This window comes from Haliotis cracherodii, unplaced genomic scaffold (assembly GCF_022045235.1).
Source record: "Haliotis cracherodii isolate W230 unplaced genomic scaffold, xgHalCrac1.p SCAF_2, whole genome shotgun sequence".
Taxonomy (NCBI): domain Eukaryota; kingdom Metazoa; phylum Mollusca; class Gastropoda; order Lepetellida; family Haliotidae; genus Haliotis; species Haliotis cracherodii.
Genome location: NW_027266275.1, coordinates 25,479,787 through 25,497,311, shown reverse-complemented (window position 1 = coordinate 25,497,311; position 17,525 = coordinate 25,479,787). Strand labels below are relative to the sequence as shown.

Below are 17,525 nucleotides of genomic sequence, written 5' to 3'. Positions count from 1 at the left end.
AGTGCATGTTCGAATCTCAATAAATGACGTCATGATAGAACAATGTTTTATCGTGAAATAAATATCGCTTCCTTCTTTGTTCTTTGTGATTTATCGCATAGCTATCTTATATCATCAAATGCCAATTTCTAATTGCTTTATCATGACGTATCCGTGTCATGTAGCAATAACATACACAAATATCGTTGACTTCGACGTTGAATAGTGTCATGAAATCTGATTATCCTCTTGTGTGCAATATTTCTGGTTGATAAATCTAACATATTCTTACTTTAAGAATAGCGACTATACATTATTATATATCCCTTATCAGGTCTCTGTAACATTTGCAAAATGATACAAATATAAAAATACAACTGAACCTAAATGTAATGTTTTAATATCCTTACGTTGCTGAGTGCAGCATTTAACAACAAACAAACAAAACATAATATATTTAAGAATTATGTTAACAATTCCGATGCTAAAAATAATCTCACAATCTCCATATACCTCTTCTCTCTCTCTTTTTCTCTTTTTTTTAATAATCTGAAGGAATAATAATGGCAATACTATCATAATTATCATCATTATTTATGTTACTTATCCTCAAGTGAAGTAGTCCTTCACACTATACATTCAGTGAAGAAGCCCATGAACATATGAACTATGTAACATACATTCATGGAAATTAGATGAACAGTTGAAGTAAGCAAATGATATTATTCGGTCGAACGTCTATCAGCCATCTATTCTATTCATGAAGAACATTTCACGTGGGACCAACAGAGGGAATTATGACTATCGACTTGCTAATTATTTTTTATATTCATTCCAGCTCAAACGATCTATTGGCTTGATTTATTGTTATGGTATCCACAAAATAAGTAGGATCCGATTTTTTCCGTTTTTGTTGAAATAAAACTGATTAATATTTGCTGTTTACATATCAAAGTGTGCGAAATTGTTACAAAATGTTTGCCCACAGCAAGGCTACGGATCCCCAACATATTGTGCTAGGCACAGTATCACTGGACTGAGGGAGGGCGGTATTCCTCCTTGTGGGTCACCTGCTTGGCAATATGGGACGGGAAAACTGCAGGGGGTGAGGGCAGTTAAGTTGATGGTACAGACAGATAAGAGAGATCATTTTACAAATGTCAAACCTCAGTCCACAAAGGAAGAGGCGAAAGCTGAAACTTGGTGAGGTTTACCGAACAAAGGCAGTTATTTCTAGTTTCTTACTGACTCTCGAAGATACATTTAATAAAACAATTAATGCGTGTGTGTGTGTGTGTGTGTGTGTGTGTGTGTGTGTGTGTGAGGTAGAAGAAGAATTGTACACCATAAAAATGGCTACGTATGTAGTTGGGGTAGATATGTTGAATGCCCGGCCAGTATGACCTTTGAGTCACTACAGTTTCAGTCATTAAAATGCGTAAAACAGTATTTGAGTGAAAGAAAACACTATAAGTGAGTGAAACAAAAGACCTCAGTACAGGCACACCCAGTCCCCCAACCCCAAGTCTGCATGTATCAATACTCATACCTGCCACATCCTCAACCACTTAACTTACTCACACAATGATCTGACAACATGTTCGCCAACCCTCGTATCACAACGCATGCACGCACGCATGCACGCACGCACGCACGCACGCACGCACGCACACACACACACATCACATTCTTCTTTCCCCACCATTATGTCTACGTCAGCCATCATGGATCCATACGCATGCTTTCATACATAATCCATCCTCCCACCATTCCCCAACATCCATCGAACTATAACTATATCCGCCCTCATGTATCGGTATTCGTGCTTTCATACATACATACACACCCCTACCATTCCCCTACATCCATCGCAGTATAACTATGACTATAACCGCCTTCGTGCATCCGCACTTATGTTCACCTTGCATTGCATATGCATCGAATTACACGTTTAACATATCGTAAATATTTTACAATATGTACATATTATATATCAGCAAACAGAGATTATTATAACGCAATAGATTTCATCCGTCAAAACATCACAGAAAGAGGGGCAGCCTGGAATTTTACAATGGCATCTGAATGCACTAAGACGTTCAACTGGTCAGGAGGTGAGAGTTGCGGAAGATTACGGTAAACTTCAGTTACAGATTTCCATTACGAATATCTAAAGTATGAATAAAGATCACAGCTTGCTATGACGTGTACTTCATGCCGGCAGAATTAGCAATGTCCTTAGCTCTAAATTGTATGTCTAAATGCTTATGTAGACAAAGACCCAAATGTATATAGGCATGACCATATTATATTCTACGCAAATATCACCACATTTAAAAACAAAGCTAGATTGAGTCTTTGAAGGGCATTAAGAACTGATACACACAAGGAAAACTATTTATGGATGTCAACGGAGGAACACTGCGTTTCGGAATATATACTTTCTCCTTCATCAGGTGCATATTATTAAATGCTATGAGGCAGAGAACATATATTTGTACCTGTAAGAACAACAAAAGTAAAAAGATAGCAAAGAAGGGAACGCAACAAGGGAAGCCAACAGTTAACTGGCATGGCGCTGATTACACCGCCTCCCGTTTGCCCATTGTCCATTTCCCATTACCAATCATTCATAAGTTAAGTTTTGGCTTTAATTTGTCCATTGATAATCAACCATCAACGTCTATTATTTCCACCCTAAAAATATGTAGTTTACTAAGAAAGTGGTATCCAAATATAATGTGTGTTACTGTTGACCACTTTCTTAAAGGCATTGTTGGTTCAAAGCTTTCGGTCATAGAAGCCGTGCCATTTTTCTCTTGTCAGAGGAGTACACAAAGTATACGTCATCTGGACTAACAATTTTGGTTCGATGGCTGGGTTAGATCGCCAACTTTGTGTTCTGGCGATTGGGTGCCTCACTCACAGTGTGGGTTCAAATCCCGGACGGGACTCAACCCAAGAAAGTACGAGAATCTGTACTTTACTCAGAAAGTGTTATCCCAATTATAACATTTGTTGTCAAGAAAACACAATAAATGTATATTCGGCTTTGGATGGGTAATGATATCACAGACATATACGGATATTGATGATGACTTGGAGGAGCTTCGTAACGCACGTCTTCTCAATTCAGGGATTGGTAAATCCAAATATGTGTGTGCGCGTGCGTGCGTGCGTGCGTGCGTGCGTGCGTAAATATGGGCCTGTTGGATGTTACATAAAACATTCATCTTGAGCGGGATGGTAGTTCGAGTTGGATTAGCATGTTAACTATATGATCTTCTTTAGGCAGAGAATGCCGCGCATGAATGTATTGATGAAATTCCTAGGTACATGGGGCCTTTTCGTCCCCAGGAATACCCACAGTGGAGACTTCAATGGGGATAGGGTGTACACAATGTGCTACCTGGTAGATTGTGTGTCATCAGATCGGACAACGTTGGTCTTTGACTGATTGTGGCGTAAAACACACTTATTCATTTAATTATATCGGAAATTGAATGTTCATCTTAATTGTTATTGTTGAACATGTAATATATTTTTAAAGAAATAAAACAGTGACATAATAACTACAACTTTATGTGAGCGCGAGAAGCTTTTTTGGAATGAGATGAATAAGTCTTATAAAGTTTAAGCTTCTTCACAACCGTGTAACTATGAATTGACTTTATTGGGTAATCAAAAAAGAGATAGGACCTAAAATAGCCAAATTTCATACGATTTCACTTGTCCGCCATCCTGGATGCAAAGGCGAAAACATTTCAGCGCGTTTGAAGCCACTGAGAATGCCCCCTGCAGAGTTGGACGAACATTCTGCGGTGGCGCGGCTGAGTTGACCAGAGGCTATCAGCAGTGTTTCCTGTCGAGGTTATTTAGGTCAGTTGTTTGTGTGTGTGTGTGTGTGTGTGTGTGTGTGTGTGTGTGTGTGTGTGTGTGTGTGTGTGCGTGTTTGCGTGCGTGCGTGCGTGCGTGCGTGTGGGGGGCTGGGGGCGGGGGGGGGGGGGTGAGATTGGGGGGATAGATGATAGATTTAGCAACATGTAAGGTCATCTTGAGTGGGAGGGTTCGCAGATGGATTAGCATATGAACTATGATTCTCTTAAGGCAGAAAATGAGGATCCACGATGTTCGACCTGGTAGAAGTGTGTTATCAAACCTCACATCATTGGTTTTTTGACTGACTGTAGCGTCAAAACAAACTCATTCATGTACTTGAACTGAATGTTCATCTTAACTGTTATGGATAGTCACGGAGCCATGATCCAGAGAACAGGGTGTCATTAGATAGAAATAAACTAAGTAATCATAGGATTACCAGAAAAACGGGGTTTTACACACAAGCCAATAAACTTCGCTCATTAACACCAGAGTAAGTCAGTACAAGATTGAAAACTGCCCCATAATTATGTATGACATGCTTGTCGGGTATTGCTACATATATATGTGAAAACAAAGTTATTAAAATGAAGAGCAAAACTGATGAAAGTTAACAATAAACGTGTATACGTGTTATATCGTCACTGCAAAAATAATGATTGTTTGTCTTTAGTATTAACATTCAAATACGTTATATCTGTATTAGCGATATTGTCTTTGTTCCACCGGTGAGTCAGCGTTAGCCGTACTATCTCGTAGTATAATTGAATTTCTGAAGACATCACGATACAGTTTTTACGATGCATCACGTCTGCACTAGCGCTTGATAACAGCCTTGTGTTTGGGTGTTTCAGTGGTTTAAATCGCTGCCCTTGATATTGTTGATTAAACTTTGATACTATGAACAATATAATGTTATGTGAGAGGTTGACTTTAGAACGGTAACATACTAATAGTATATAGGATGACATAAACAGAACAATGAGAAGTTCGTCCAGATTAGTGTATAGGCAACATTTAATAATTAAAATAATTACATTCAACAACTCCCCTTTTAAGTCCATTTTCCTGACTTATAAGTAAATGCAAGAACAATCGGCCGGAATACAATGTATAGTTCAATCGGCCGGAATACAATGTATAGTTCTTGTCCACTTCCATATGACTATAGAGCATACAATAAGCTATCGGGTCCCGTTTAGATCGGTTTGGGTGGCAGCCTAGATAGCCATAGAATAGTTTCATCTTGGAATCTCCCATATCACTGGGGATCCTCTTCAATTTAAATGGAGTTACTCGTTACGATTCCGAACCTTCACGTGACTGTGTTTATGAAACATTGTCAAATAGTGGTGACATTAAATCTAGGAAACAATACGCGAAATCGCGCATGCACAGAACGGAAAATTTGGTCAAGGCATTAAGTAATCCGCATGCGCAGAACGATTGATTTCAGGACTTCCGCTAAGCGCTTCGAGTGCAGCGTCAAACGCGGGCCTGTAATCTAACACGCGGGGACTGACCAATGAAATCTGAGAAGTAGAAACACCGGTAGACGCTGTTGCTTGATTGACAATGTCAATCAAGAAAGGGAATAGCTTAACGCTATCGTTCTCTCCCAGTAAATTCCGATGTCAAATAACGACGTTATTTGGACGGAAAAACGATGGTTTGAAAACGTCCAAATAACGTCGTTTTTCCGTCCAATGACCATATACGGAAAAAAACGACGTTTTCGTGTTTGCAGTGTAATGTGAATGTATTGCAATATATGTATTGTTATCAGAGGTACATCCTTATCAGATTAAGTTTTTGAAATCGGCTAGGCTCTTACTCTATTTGTGTCCTACACCCTACGCTTATACGCATTTAGTGCAGATCCACGATATCTGCGGGTTTCGAGTCGTCCCATACAAATCAGACTCCCGGTTTCAAGGATTTTTCTTTTAATTTGTGGCCCCATAACCGTTACTATAGACAATAGCTTTCACAAAGTTATCCAATACCCTATAATTTCCTGCTTATAGCTTCATTTATTCCTTTTTAAGTATGTAAGCACTGAAATTATTTGTACTCTTTGTGAAAACTGATAAAATCGATGTAGTAGCAGCGTTTGTAGAAGTATAATAAGTTAGGAAGCCTCGTTGCTTACCAAGCTTATTCAGTGGAGATTGTATATACAGTCTATATCCTACTTCTTCGTTTTGCCAACGTGATTTTGTGCTTAATTATGATACCGGCGAAAATTATGTATATTCGTGCGATCAACCGTAAATGGTCTCTGGCACACAAAATACGATTTGTTCAAATATCTTCGAGACAATTCACATGATTGAATTTTTCATTACATTCCAGTTTAGACTTTTGAAGTTGGTTAGGTTTTGCATACACATTCTACCTTTTAGCGCAGATCACACTTCACATCTGCTAGCCTTGTCGAGTCTAGGCTCACAATATAAGACTCCCAATTTCAAAGATCTTACTGTTATCATGAAAATATTACTTTCATATGCAAACGACAACGCTTTACGAACATTATGTTTTTGTCCCTACGTCATCAGTCTACTTTACTTCAACAATGTTTATTGTCTGTTTCAATGTGATACCTGTGATCTAGCAGTCTGGTATTCCGACTGTAAGGGCGACCGCGAGCAGGATGTGCTGCTCGATGGAAACTCGTCCAATGTTCTTTGTGTATGAGCCGGAATCTCCGCTCACCTGTATTTTGTGTGTACGAGCCGGTACCTCCGCTCAACTTGTTAATGTTATGTATAATTGTTTCACCGATATTGACAATGTTGTTATTCACTTATTTACTTTTACACGCCTGTACATCTTATCTACTGTCATTTCATTCATCCCAGTCAAGTGTAGTGCATGAAGCAACCACTTGTCAACATGTCATTCTCACTTGCATTGATCTGTACTTGTACTTGTACTCCATATTGTCATTATTTTTAAAAAGCTTTTGAGGACAAAAGCTCCACGACGTTCAGGGGTACTGTTATAGTGCAAACCATTTCAATACTTTTAATTAGAATAGTGCAAACCATTTCAATACTATTATTTTACATTTCATTTATCTAAATACCTATCTGGTTCAATATGTTTCCAAGTACACCGAAATTCTATGACCTTTGTCTGTTTAATATATTCAGCAAACATTCGGCGTTTCCCTCTTATCATAAGCCCCTCCGGGCAGGACCCTTAATCTCCAGCGCTATCTATCAATTTTAATTAACACCTCCTAACGTCACCGGATCTTACGTATATACATACACGTGGGACAATGACCTTGCCACACGTTATGTAATACCTCGCTCTACAAAACCCGACTGACATGGTCAGTCAGAGAGACAACCCGGAGACAGCCAGAAGATCGACTCGTGTAAGTGACAGAACGGTTCTCCCACCCGGGAACATTGGCCACTCGGTCCCGGTGTGCGTTCTGTCACGTTCTTATCAACATGTACCTTTTCGACTTATTCCAAACCATCAACAATAAACATGGCTGCTGTCGTCTTAAACTTCACCCCTGAGTTTTGTCTTCCGTCATCACCCTGAGCTACCATCTGAGGGCCGAAACGTACGCCCTTGGACATTTGTTTGAAACGTTTGTGTTGCCAAAGGGGTAGCCTTGCGGTTGAATCGTTCGCCATACAATTGCTGGAATATTGCTAGAGGCGGCTCACTCACTCAATAAACCGTGTAGCGTCAACTGTCGGGCCATCCGACACCCATTATTTCCACCTGATCCCAACTTGCGTCGCCACTTGTTGTACTGGACACCATGCCCCGGGATCATGAAAGTGGTCTTAGCTCAAATTTTGCAAAGCACGAATTTTGTCTTAAGTTTTTAAGATTTTGCTTAGCTAAGATTCGGTCTAAGACTGGATCTTGAAACGGTTTTAGCAAAATCTTAGCTAAGTCTAAGTCTGAGACCGTCGTCATAAGGACACGCGCACGTTATACCGTACTACGGTAATCATTGGATTCCGAGGTTTTCTGACGCACATTTTCCAGAGATCGGAAAAGTGAAGGTTGTGCGAGAATTGCGCTCACTCCTCACTGGATCTTCCTCTGGCTATAAAATTACGCAGAGATGTAGAATATTAGATTTCCTATCTGATCTTGTAAATTTAACTGTAAATATTAAACCGTAAATGTCAGCATGTTTACAAGGAGGCTGCGAATATCTAGACACTGTTTGGCGACATTCACAAACATACACACACACCTTTATAAGACCCTGGAACCTTGAGGTGAGGGTTGTAGTTGAGAGTAGCGAAGTAGGTTTCATCTGGGACGCCGGTCTTCTTTACCCACGTCAGTAAGTCACGTGACACATTATTGTGAAGAAGGTAGTCGACGTACCCCCGGGATGCAGCGATGTGAACGCTACCTTTCCGTGGTTTGATGTTGTGGGGAGGGTCTCCACGGCCTTGCCATCTATTAAAATTAGCACTGCAAGACAAGACAAGAGCAACACATTTAAATTACTACATTGCTGTATTAGCATTGCACCTTGCATTAGTGCAACACCTTTAAACTGCTAAATCGTTGCAGTACGCCTTGCATTAGTGCAACTCGTTTTGGCTGCTAAATTGTTGTATTAGCAGTACGCCTTGCATTAGTGTAACTCGTTTTGGCTGCTAAATTGTTGTATTAGCAGTGCGCCTTGCATTAGTGCAACTCGTTTTGGCTGCTAAATTGTTGTATTACCAGTACGCCTGGCATAAGTTCAACACATTTAAACTGCTAAATCGTTGCAGTACGCCTTGCATTAGTGCAACTCGTTTGGGCATCTAAATTGTTGTATTAGCAGTACGCCTTGCATAAGTGCAACACATTTAAACTGCTAAATCGTTGCAGTACGCCTTGCATTAGTGCAACTCGTTTGGGCATCTAAATTGTTGTATTAGCAGTACGCCTTGCATAAGTGCAACACATTTAAACAGCTACTTCGTTATGATGGGCTATTGGAAGTACGTATTGAATATTATCCAGGTTCGCCGTTCTAAAATATAGTAGCTGAAACCTGAAGAACGACAACAGCATTGTATTTATGTTTATTTTTACAAACATAAAGACTATTAAATAATTAAATATCAAGCCTCAGAAGGTGAAGATTAACAGTTCCGTCTCACAACATACCCACGAGAACTATCTTATAATGATTCCCTAACGAGAACAATCCCCAGAACATGATCTCCTAACAAGATAATCACGAGAACAATCTCATGATGATTCCCAAACGACATAACCTGGAGAACAATCCCATTATAATTCCCTAACAACAAAGCCACGATAGTGAGTGTGTGAGTTAAAACTCAAAGTCACATTGGCAGTATTTCAGCCATATCGTGACGGGAAGTTATACATTAATAATACATATCTTTTAGACTTAATAAAACCTGTCATCAGCAAAATAACTAGAATAACTAGAATATAACTAGATTTAATACTAGTTGAGAACTTTTGTAATAATCAGTAAACAAGACAACTGAATGTAGATCACTATACGTACAGTACCTTTGCTACCTGTAAGGATCCCAGCAGGATTTACATAATTCTTTCAGATGTTGGCGATTATTGACAAAGTTAGCCAAAATTTAAAAGAACACATATTCTACGATTACAATTGTGGCAGATATGAAACTACTTTGAATGGCGTGGTCTTACAAACCCTCTCAGGGGGACAATCATTTTACACTACTTGAACCCCTGTCGACGGGACAGCCAATAACATTCTCAGTTAACAAATTTCTTTCTACCAAGTCTAAAAAGATAATTTATTAATTACAAAACATATGTTTCAAAATGTATTTAACAATTCTGTTTCTTTTAAAAAACCAAGAATTAAATGAGAGCAGATATCAATAAAAGATCCCTTCATCAAACTTTAAAATAGTTATATCTTGTGATGGAAAATGAATTCCATGTTCTTGCAAACACAGCCAGTAAGTTATATTGGTTTATAATTAGAAGGGTCAGTATGATTACGGCCAGGTTTCGGTATTGACATTATGACAGCATTTCGCCACGATTAAGGGAACTTATGCGTTGTCCAGATATTATCAAATATAGTTAACAATGTCTCTAAACAGGAATCAGGTAAATGTTACAGTAACTGATAGTGGATATTATCAGCACCTACACCATATCATGAGCTTGCCCTAAGGCAGTATATAGCTCAAGAATGGAAAAGATTTCATTATAATCTTCACATTAACGGAATTAAAATTAATTTTCTTTCTTGTTGTTTAAATTTCTGAAAGTTTGGGGTATACTTTGATGCAGATGAATATTTGCCTAACGTTTCTCCTAATGTATTTGCTGTATCAGATTTATCAGTTAATAAAGTGTCACCATCTTTAGATTTGGAACCTTTACCTTTAATCTTTGGCACTATATTCCAAACCTTAGGCATAGGTGTTCGGGCACTTATTTGAGAAACATAGTTTCGCCAAGATTTATATGGTCGACGAGCTTTTGCATTTTAAATATATATAAGTTATGGACAATACGGTGGTGGCGGAAATATTTCTCTGCCTAATACTATCTTTCCTAGCTTGTTTACAATCAGTGTTAAACCATGGTTTACGAATATGTGGAATTGTAGAGGACTTTGAAATACATTCATCAGCAATTGTATTTAAAGCGCCAGAAAAAAACTGAATAGGATCAGCAACATCACTGAAACAGTCAAGAATAAGTGTATTTGATCATAATATTTAAGATAAAGGCCATTTTGCGTTTGTAAAATTTCATCCCGTAGTAGGTAGAATATCAGATGGATGTATTGTTTTAATGATAGTTGGGAAAAGGTCACTGCCACAAAAGTAATTGTGGACTGACCATTCAAAATCGTTGAGTAGGTTAGAATCAGTTATAGATAAATCTAGAGAAGCGTTGGTTCCAGTTGCAGTAAGCAGATCAGTGCTTGAGTCACCATTAAATATACTTATTTCATTATTGGAGATGAAATCCTCATTAATTTTAGCTTTAGTGTTTGTACCACCCCAGGGGGCACGGGTGGCCCAGTCGTCTAAGGCGCCGCGATTCGCAGTGCAGAGTTGCGTCCCTTGGGCACGCCAGAAACCTATGATTGTGGGTTCGAATCCCGGTTCGCCCCGATTATGCTTCTAGGTTTGTCAGCACCATAACCGTGCTCGTGGGTTTCACCGATGTTGTAAACGTCTGCATCATCTTTCCTCCCACATTAAGCTGACACGCTGCCATATAACTGGAATACTGTTAAAAGCGGCATTGTACCCAACTCACTCACTGTACCACCCCTGATTTGGTTAAGGTCATTTAGATCACTCGTGATCAGACAGGGCTTGGGAAATTGATCACAGAGAGCTTGAAGAGCTGACGAAAACGGAATATACAAAGAACACAGAGTAAAAGCACCGTTCAAAGTAAGTCGCACTGCAACGGCTGAGATTGATGTTAAGTGTAACAGGGTTGTGTTGTGGTGAACAACATTGAGGATCCTCCAGTGGCCCTTTCACCCGGGGGAGAAAAATAATGGTATGCATAAAACTGACGTAAATTAAAATCGTGTGTCTGCTTTAGATACATTTCCTGAAAAAAGAATGCTGATGGTTTAAAATACTGGACTAACATATGTAATTCATTAAAGTTAGTCCTTAATCCTCTATGATTCCACTGAGCAATATCATTTGAAGAAACTATCTTTTCAGGGGGATTGATTGGTGATCTATCCCGCACTTTCCTTGAGGGCGACAAGCTGTGTGCCCTAGGGTGCATGTTTTCAGGCACATCCACGTCGTCAAGGGATCCAAACTTAATAAATAGTTAGATCTGGTTATTTGACCACTTAGAGGCTCTGCCACTTTGATATAGATTTGAAGATTCTGCTCTTAGTTTGGTTTTACTTTTTACAACCTGCTTCACACTTGTTCCAGATTGACCTTGTTGAGAGGGCTGAGAAAATGATTGCTCTTGATAAGAAAGATGATGACTGTGTGTGAACTAAAGAGAGATTCGGTGTATTAGAAAGGGATTCTGTAGTTTGAGTGGACTGCAAATGTGAATAAACTTGAGAGTGTTCTGTGTTGACCCACGTCAAGTCCCTCTGGCAGCTTATTGATGCTGTGGTTAATTCGGGAGTTGTTTCGAATTGATGTTCCGGTGATAGAAACATAAGTTTATTTTAGTTCTGGAGTTTGAACAAGTTGTTTTGCATAAGCAAAACAGATGTTTCTGGTAAGTGTGATTGAATTGTGTTGTTTCCAAAAAGATGTTTTAGAAAGATGAATGACTCCTGGAACAAGTCGCTGTCACAATCGTCTGTTTGATGTGTTTTCTCACCAAAGTGAGCACACGTAACAGACAACGTGCAAGTGTTCACACAATGACTGTACTTTTGGCATTTGAAACATCGTAAGGCATTGGGAATGTAGATTTCAACACTGATATTGCAGTAACCTGCCATAATGAGTTAGTTGGTTAAGGTTGAGAATATTTACGGGTTGGGAATCTGTTTCCATACAGAACACCTTGGTCTCTCATTTCTGACACTATTTCAGTTTCAGTCATGTCTGTGAACAAGTGATCCCTGTCTCGCACAATTCCTTTGCAGGTACTGAGAGTTGACCAAAACTGGAACGCCGACAAACGAAACAGTTGACATGAGGTTAGTGAATTGCTAATAACAAGAAAAAGAGTACATATATACACTTCTAGAAAGTCAAGTTGTTTTCTCAATATGCACAAACTGAGCTCTAAGAATGGCAAACCCTCAGCATGTAGAGTACGTTGCGTCCCAACGAGGAAGAAGATGGCTTTAGATACAGACTAAATAATACGCGACTGACATGTGTCCACTGGGGATGAGTAAACAGGATGTACTGGTAAATGTACAACAATTGGTGAGTTTGTTAGAAACCTGAATCCACACAACCATCCAGCAGAAGACATAACAGCCAGATTCCTGAACACAGTCCGTGAACAGAAGAAACTGAAAGAATCAAACTTGCCCAGGATTTGCAGACCTCCCCAAAGCACATTTTGTTAAATCTTGGGTGAACTGTTTAGGTTTCAGAAAAAAATTAATATTATATTGTTCATCTGCTGCTGCAGTACAGAACAATTATTTCTCTGAAATAATTTGCCGACCTGTCAGATTTCAGGTATATTGCTTGTTGACTGTATTATAATATGATATATTTGGTCTTTGTGTATATTAAATCTATTCAACTCTTACACTGTTAGTGGTCATAAGTTTCTTAAACTGTGACAGTTTGGAAACTTAAGATATTGCTGGGGGCAAGGGTGGCCTAGTCGTCTAAGGCGCCGTGATTTCCAGAGATACGTTCCTTTGGCAGAAACCTATGATTGTAGGTTCGAATCCCGGTTCATCCCGATTAGGTTTCTAAGTTTGTCAGCACCATACCCGTGCTCGTGGGTTTCACCGAAGTGGTGAACGCCTGAGACCTGCATCACCATGATATAACTGGAATACTGTTAAAAGCAGCGTTAAACCCAACTCACTCACTCACTTAGATATTGCTTATTTATGAGTTCATATCGCTGTTCGTGAAAAGCTTCACATTGAAATAAATAATGAAATTCATCACCCACAGCGACTGAATCGCAGAGTGGACACTGGCGGTCTTCCTTGGGAATGTTCAGCCATCGACCAGTTTCAATGGGTAATCTGTGATTAGTAGTTCTGAATTTTAATAATAGGGAGAAAAACTGATTTTGAGAGCAATAGATATTTCTCATATGAAGGTTGATTCTTTAGGTAATTGTAATACGACCCTTTGGAGTTTGATTCGGCAGTGGATCTCCAGTTCTGAAGGAATTGATATTTATATATACTTTCGACCGTTGAGGCCAGCCATGTCAAGGAACATGCCGAAGGGTTTTAAAATACATATGATAGACCGCAGTTATCTGATACATTCTTAATAAATACTAACCATGGGACGTTTTCAACTTCTACATGGATAGTATACATACATTTGTAAAGTATTTGGGATGGTCTGTAGAAGCAGGCTTATGCCACAATAACACGTTTATAAACTTTCATACTTAGTGATTCGCTACCCATTTCGCCATACAACATAGAGTTTTGAGTTGTGTTTTTCAGTCCAGTAGCTAATTAAAAAAATTCTATAAGAAAGAACCCTTTCTATAGTAGTTAGATTCTCAGATTTGGACACAATATAATAGTATAGGGACGACTATTGTATCAGATGCAAATGAGAGGCAATCGAATGTAATATTAATATTATGGGACCTTATGAGTTGGCTGAACATGGCTTTAGACAAAGATTTGACTGCTTGTATAATCCTATTGTCTATTCCTGTGTAGTTTTAGGCCGATGTAGTGATATGAATCTACGGTCTGGATACCAAATGTAGAGCATGCAGCATCAACAAGTGCGTGTCCCATATCGCGGGCCATGCTGTTGATCACTACCCCGTCAACCTGAGTTTCATGCGCTGCACATGCTCGCTCCATCAGTTCACTCATAATATCCCTGTTGATATTTTGACAAAACATGTTGGATAAATTTGCGTCATACCGCATGGGTTTACCAATGGATGGAGTACTAGGAAGCTTAATATGGACATCTGGTTTCTGATGAGGTATTTTGACAGAGAAGTATACGCGGCAGTGAACATCAGAGCAAAAATGTGAGTAATTCATAATTTCAAAATCAATGAAGAGTTGCAAGGACAGTGGTGATGTAATAACATAATCAATTACTGATATATCTTTACAAGTTGCTTCACCAATATTTCTGTCGTTTTAAGTTTTTGCAAATTTCAATGCGTTTAACACCAAATGTATTCACCCTACTCTTGTCTTGTGTACGTCTGTCATGTGGTAAGCATGTTCTTATTCAGGTGGGGTGGTCGGGTGCACATTTTATGATAAAATATTTCACATTTTTATAATAAGTTGTATGTTTATATTTTGCATATATTTGCCATATTTCATGTAACATTGAAATGTTACTTTAATTACCCATCGTGTCAAGGCAATTATTCCGAAGTCACCTCTGTCCTCGCTGCCATTGATGTACCTCAACTGATACGAGTCAGTGATCGTCAAAGGCAATGCACAGACTTTGTAGACATCTTCAACTACAAGGAAAACCAAGACATTCCAACAAACTACACAGAGCCACAGATCAGAGGACTCATGGGCAGAGCAATTAAATATGACATCAGAGAACAGAACTCTCTACCACTTCTACAAGATGAAGTTCAGGGGTTCCAAAACCAATCGTCATCCAGTCATCACACAGCTTGCAGTCCCCAAAGTCGACAGACCCGCTCTTCTGAAAGCCTATCACGACTCCAAAGCAGGAGGGTGCCATTTTGGTAGAGATGCCTTCATCACAAATACTACTGGACAGGTACGTTTGAAGATATCAACAAGTATATACAGACATGTGAAGTATGTCAAAGATCAAAGCCTCCAAATCATATCATACCAGCCCCAATGGTACCTATGCCAATCGAGGACACCTTTGAAAGACTTCACTTGGACATCCGTGGACCTCTTCCAAAATCAGAAAAGGGAAACAAGTATGTCTTATTGGCAATAGACTCCACGACACGATGGACTGAAGCCTTCCCAATGAAGACCCAAGAAGCATCAGAAGTCGCACATCACCTATTCACAATAGTTATCTGTAGGTATGGTGCCCCAAGAACTCTATTTACAGATCGTGGTCGACAGTTTACTTCAAAGCTTGTTAATGCTCTTTGTGAGATGCTTGAAGTCAAGCATGTTACCACGTCCTCCTACCATCCACAAACGAATGGAGTATGTGAAAGACACAGTGTCATCGAACAAGCACTCAGGGCCTATACCAACCAGAAGCAAGATGACTGGAACTCTCTTATTCCATACACCATGATGTCACTCCGGAGTATGCCATGCCAAAGTACTGGATTCTCACCTCATTATCTTCTCTTTGGCCGTGGCATGCTACTTCCTATTGACACCAGCCTGTTGCCAAAAGACAACCTCTCAAAGGATAGTGCTCATCATCTTCAATTCATCCTGGATAAACTCAAAGCTGCCAAAGAACTTTCTCAAGACAGCACAGCGGTCACACAGCAACAATACAAGGCAAGACATGACCAGCGAGCAGCACAACCTTCATTTCAAGTTGGAGACACAGTTCTCCTGTACAACCCTAAGGTACAGAACGGTCACAGCCCGAAGCTGACACAAAAGTGGATTGGTCCATGGTACGTTACCCAACTAGGACCTAATCATACTTATGAACTTCACCATGGACAGACCCTTAAGGATCACAAATCATTGGTGCATGCCAATCGGCTCAAACATTTGCATCACCACCAACCCAACCCAGACCCAGATCCAATCCAACAGCAACCAAATGCCCCACCACCTAGGATCAACAATCCTCCACAAGCGCCACCAAGACCAACCCAAAACCAGACAGCACTACCATCATCTCAACAAACCGGATCACAGTCATCCTCAAACCCGGATCCAAACAAGGATGACACCCTAAATTAAGTAGAGAAAATCATGCGGTACCGCTGACGAAATGGTATGAAAATCTACAGAGTCAAACGGAAAAGTTCATCACCAACTACATGGGTACCTGGTGAAAGCATTCCAAATCACATGTTAGATAGATTTCATACAACCACGACTGCCTCAGGACGTAAGAAGAAGCTACGTTTCTTCAGGACTGACTCATAATATTTTTCATACATACAATATCAGACATAGCAATTATCCACCATGAAATTTCCTCTTATCTCTCTTCTTTCCTATCACCCTTCTAACACAATGATGAGAATAAGTCTCAACAAATTGCATAGTACATATGTGTCTATAAAGTGCTAGGGATATGAATGAGACGTCATACACTTCTCACCCCTAGACTAATTCCCATCTAACTGTGATTTCCTTATTTCTCAGGACTCTTGTTCCTCTTGGGATGCATCCTGTTTGGACTTCTTTTGCATCCAGTTTCTGTTGAGAAAGCTACAGATGATATCATTCAGCGTATGAATTATGGAGTAGTCTTCACCCCTTCAGTCAAAGTACAGTTCGCTGATGAGTATTGGCTCCACACATACGAAATCGAACTACCAACACCATTACATTTGCACCGGATGTCACAGGGACAAGGCAACATGTAATATTGTGAACCTTGTTCAGGCCAATCTGAACTCCATCAAGACTAGGACGGCAACCATGATGAATCTAACAATTCAATAGGTGTACGTGCTCATTCCACAAGAGACATTTCCAACAAAAGGACGATCCAAATGAGCTATCTTAGGATTCATTGGAAAATTTTCCAAATCACTCTTTGGAACCTCCACAATGGACGACATCAACGTAATTGCCAGACACATCAATGTCCAACAGGCTTCTCTTATTGATCACAATTTACAAGAATTCAAACTTGGAATTCAATCTTTGGTAAGTGGTAAGTTATCTCCCCTTTTGATTGGTCCTGATTTGCTTACTACAACATGTCACCACATTCAGAACCTCCTAGAAAAAGAATATGTTGGGTTCTCTCTGTTGGAAATGAATCCCAATTTCTTTTATGAACATGGAAAATTTATGTTTGCACGCACCAAATCTAACAAACTCTATGTAACTCTTAAATATCCCGTTG

At 39.5% G+C, this 17,525-nt stretch overlaps 1 protein-coding gene across 4 annotated transcripts in view; it reads right to left on the bottom strand.

Annotated features, from left to right (window-relative positions):
- The window catches only part of LOC139467882 (beta-1,3-galactosyl-O-glycosyl-glycoprotein beta-1,6-N-acetylglucosaminyltransferase-like), a 102,890-nt gene that overhangs the window by 17,979 nt on the left and 67,386 nt on the right, over positions 1-17,525 (bottom strand). For all 4 annotated transcript variants that reach the window (XM_071249407.1, XM_071249409.1, XM_071249408.1 and 1 more), the window contains one exon: positions 8,096-8,322. In XM_071249407.1, the coding sequence (XP_071105508.1) occupies positions 8,096-8,322 (227 nt within the window). The remainder of the gene's footprint in view (positions 1-8,095; positions 8,323-17,525) is intronic.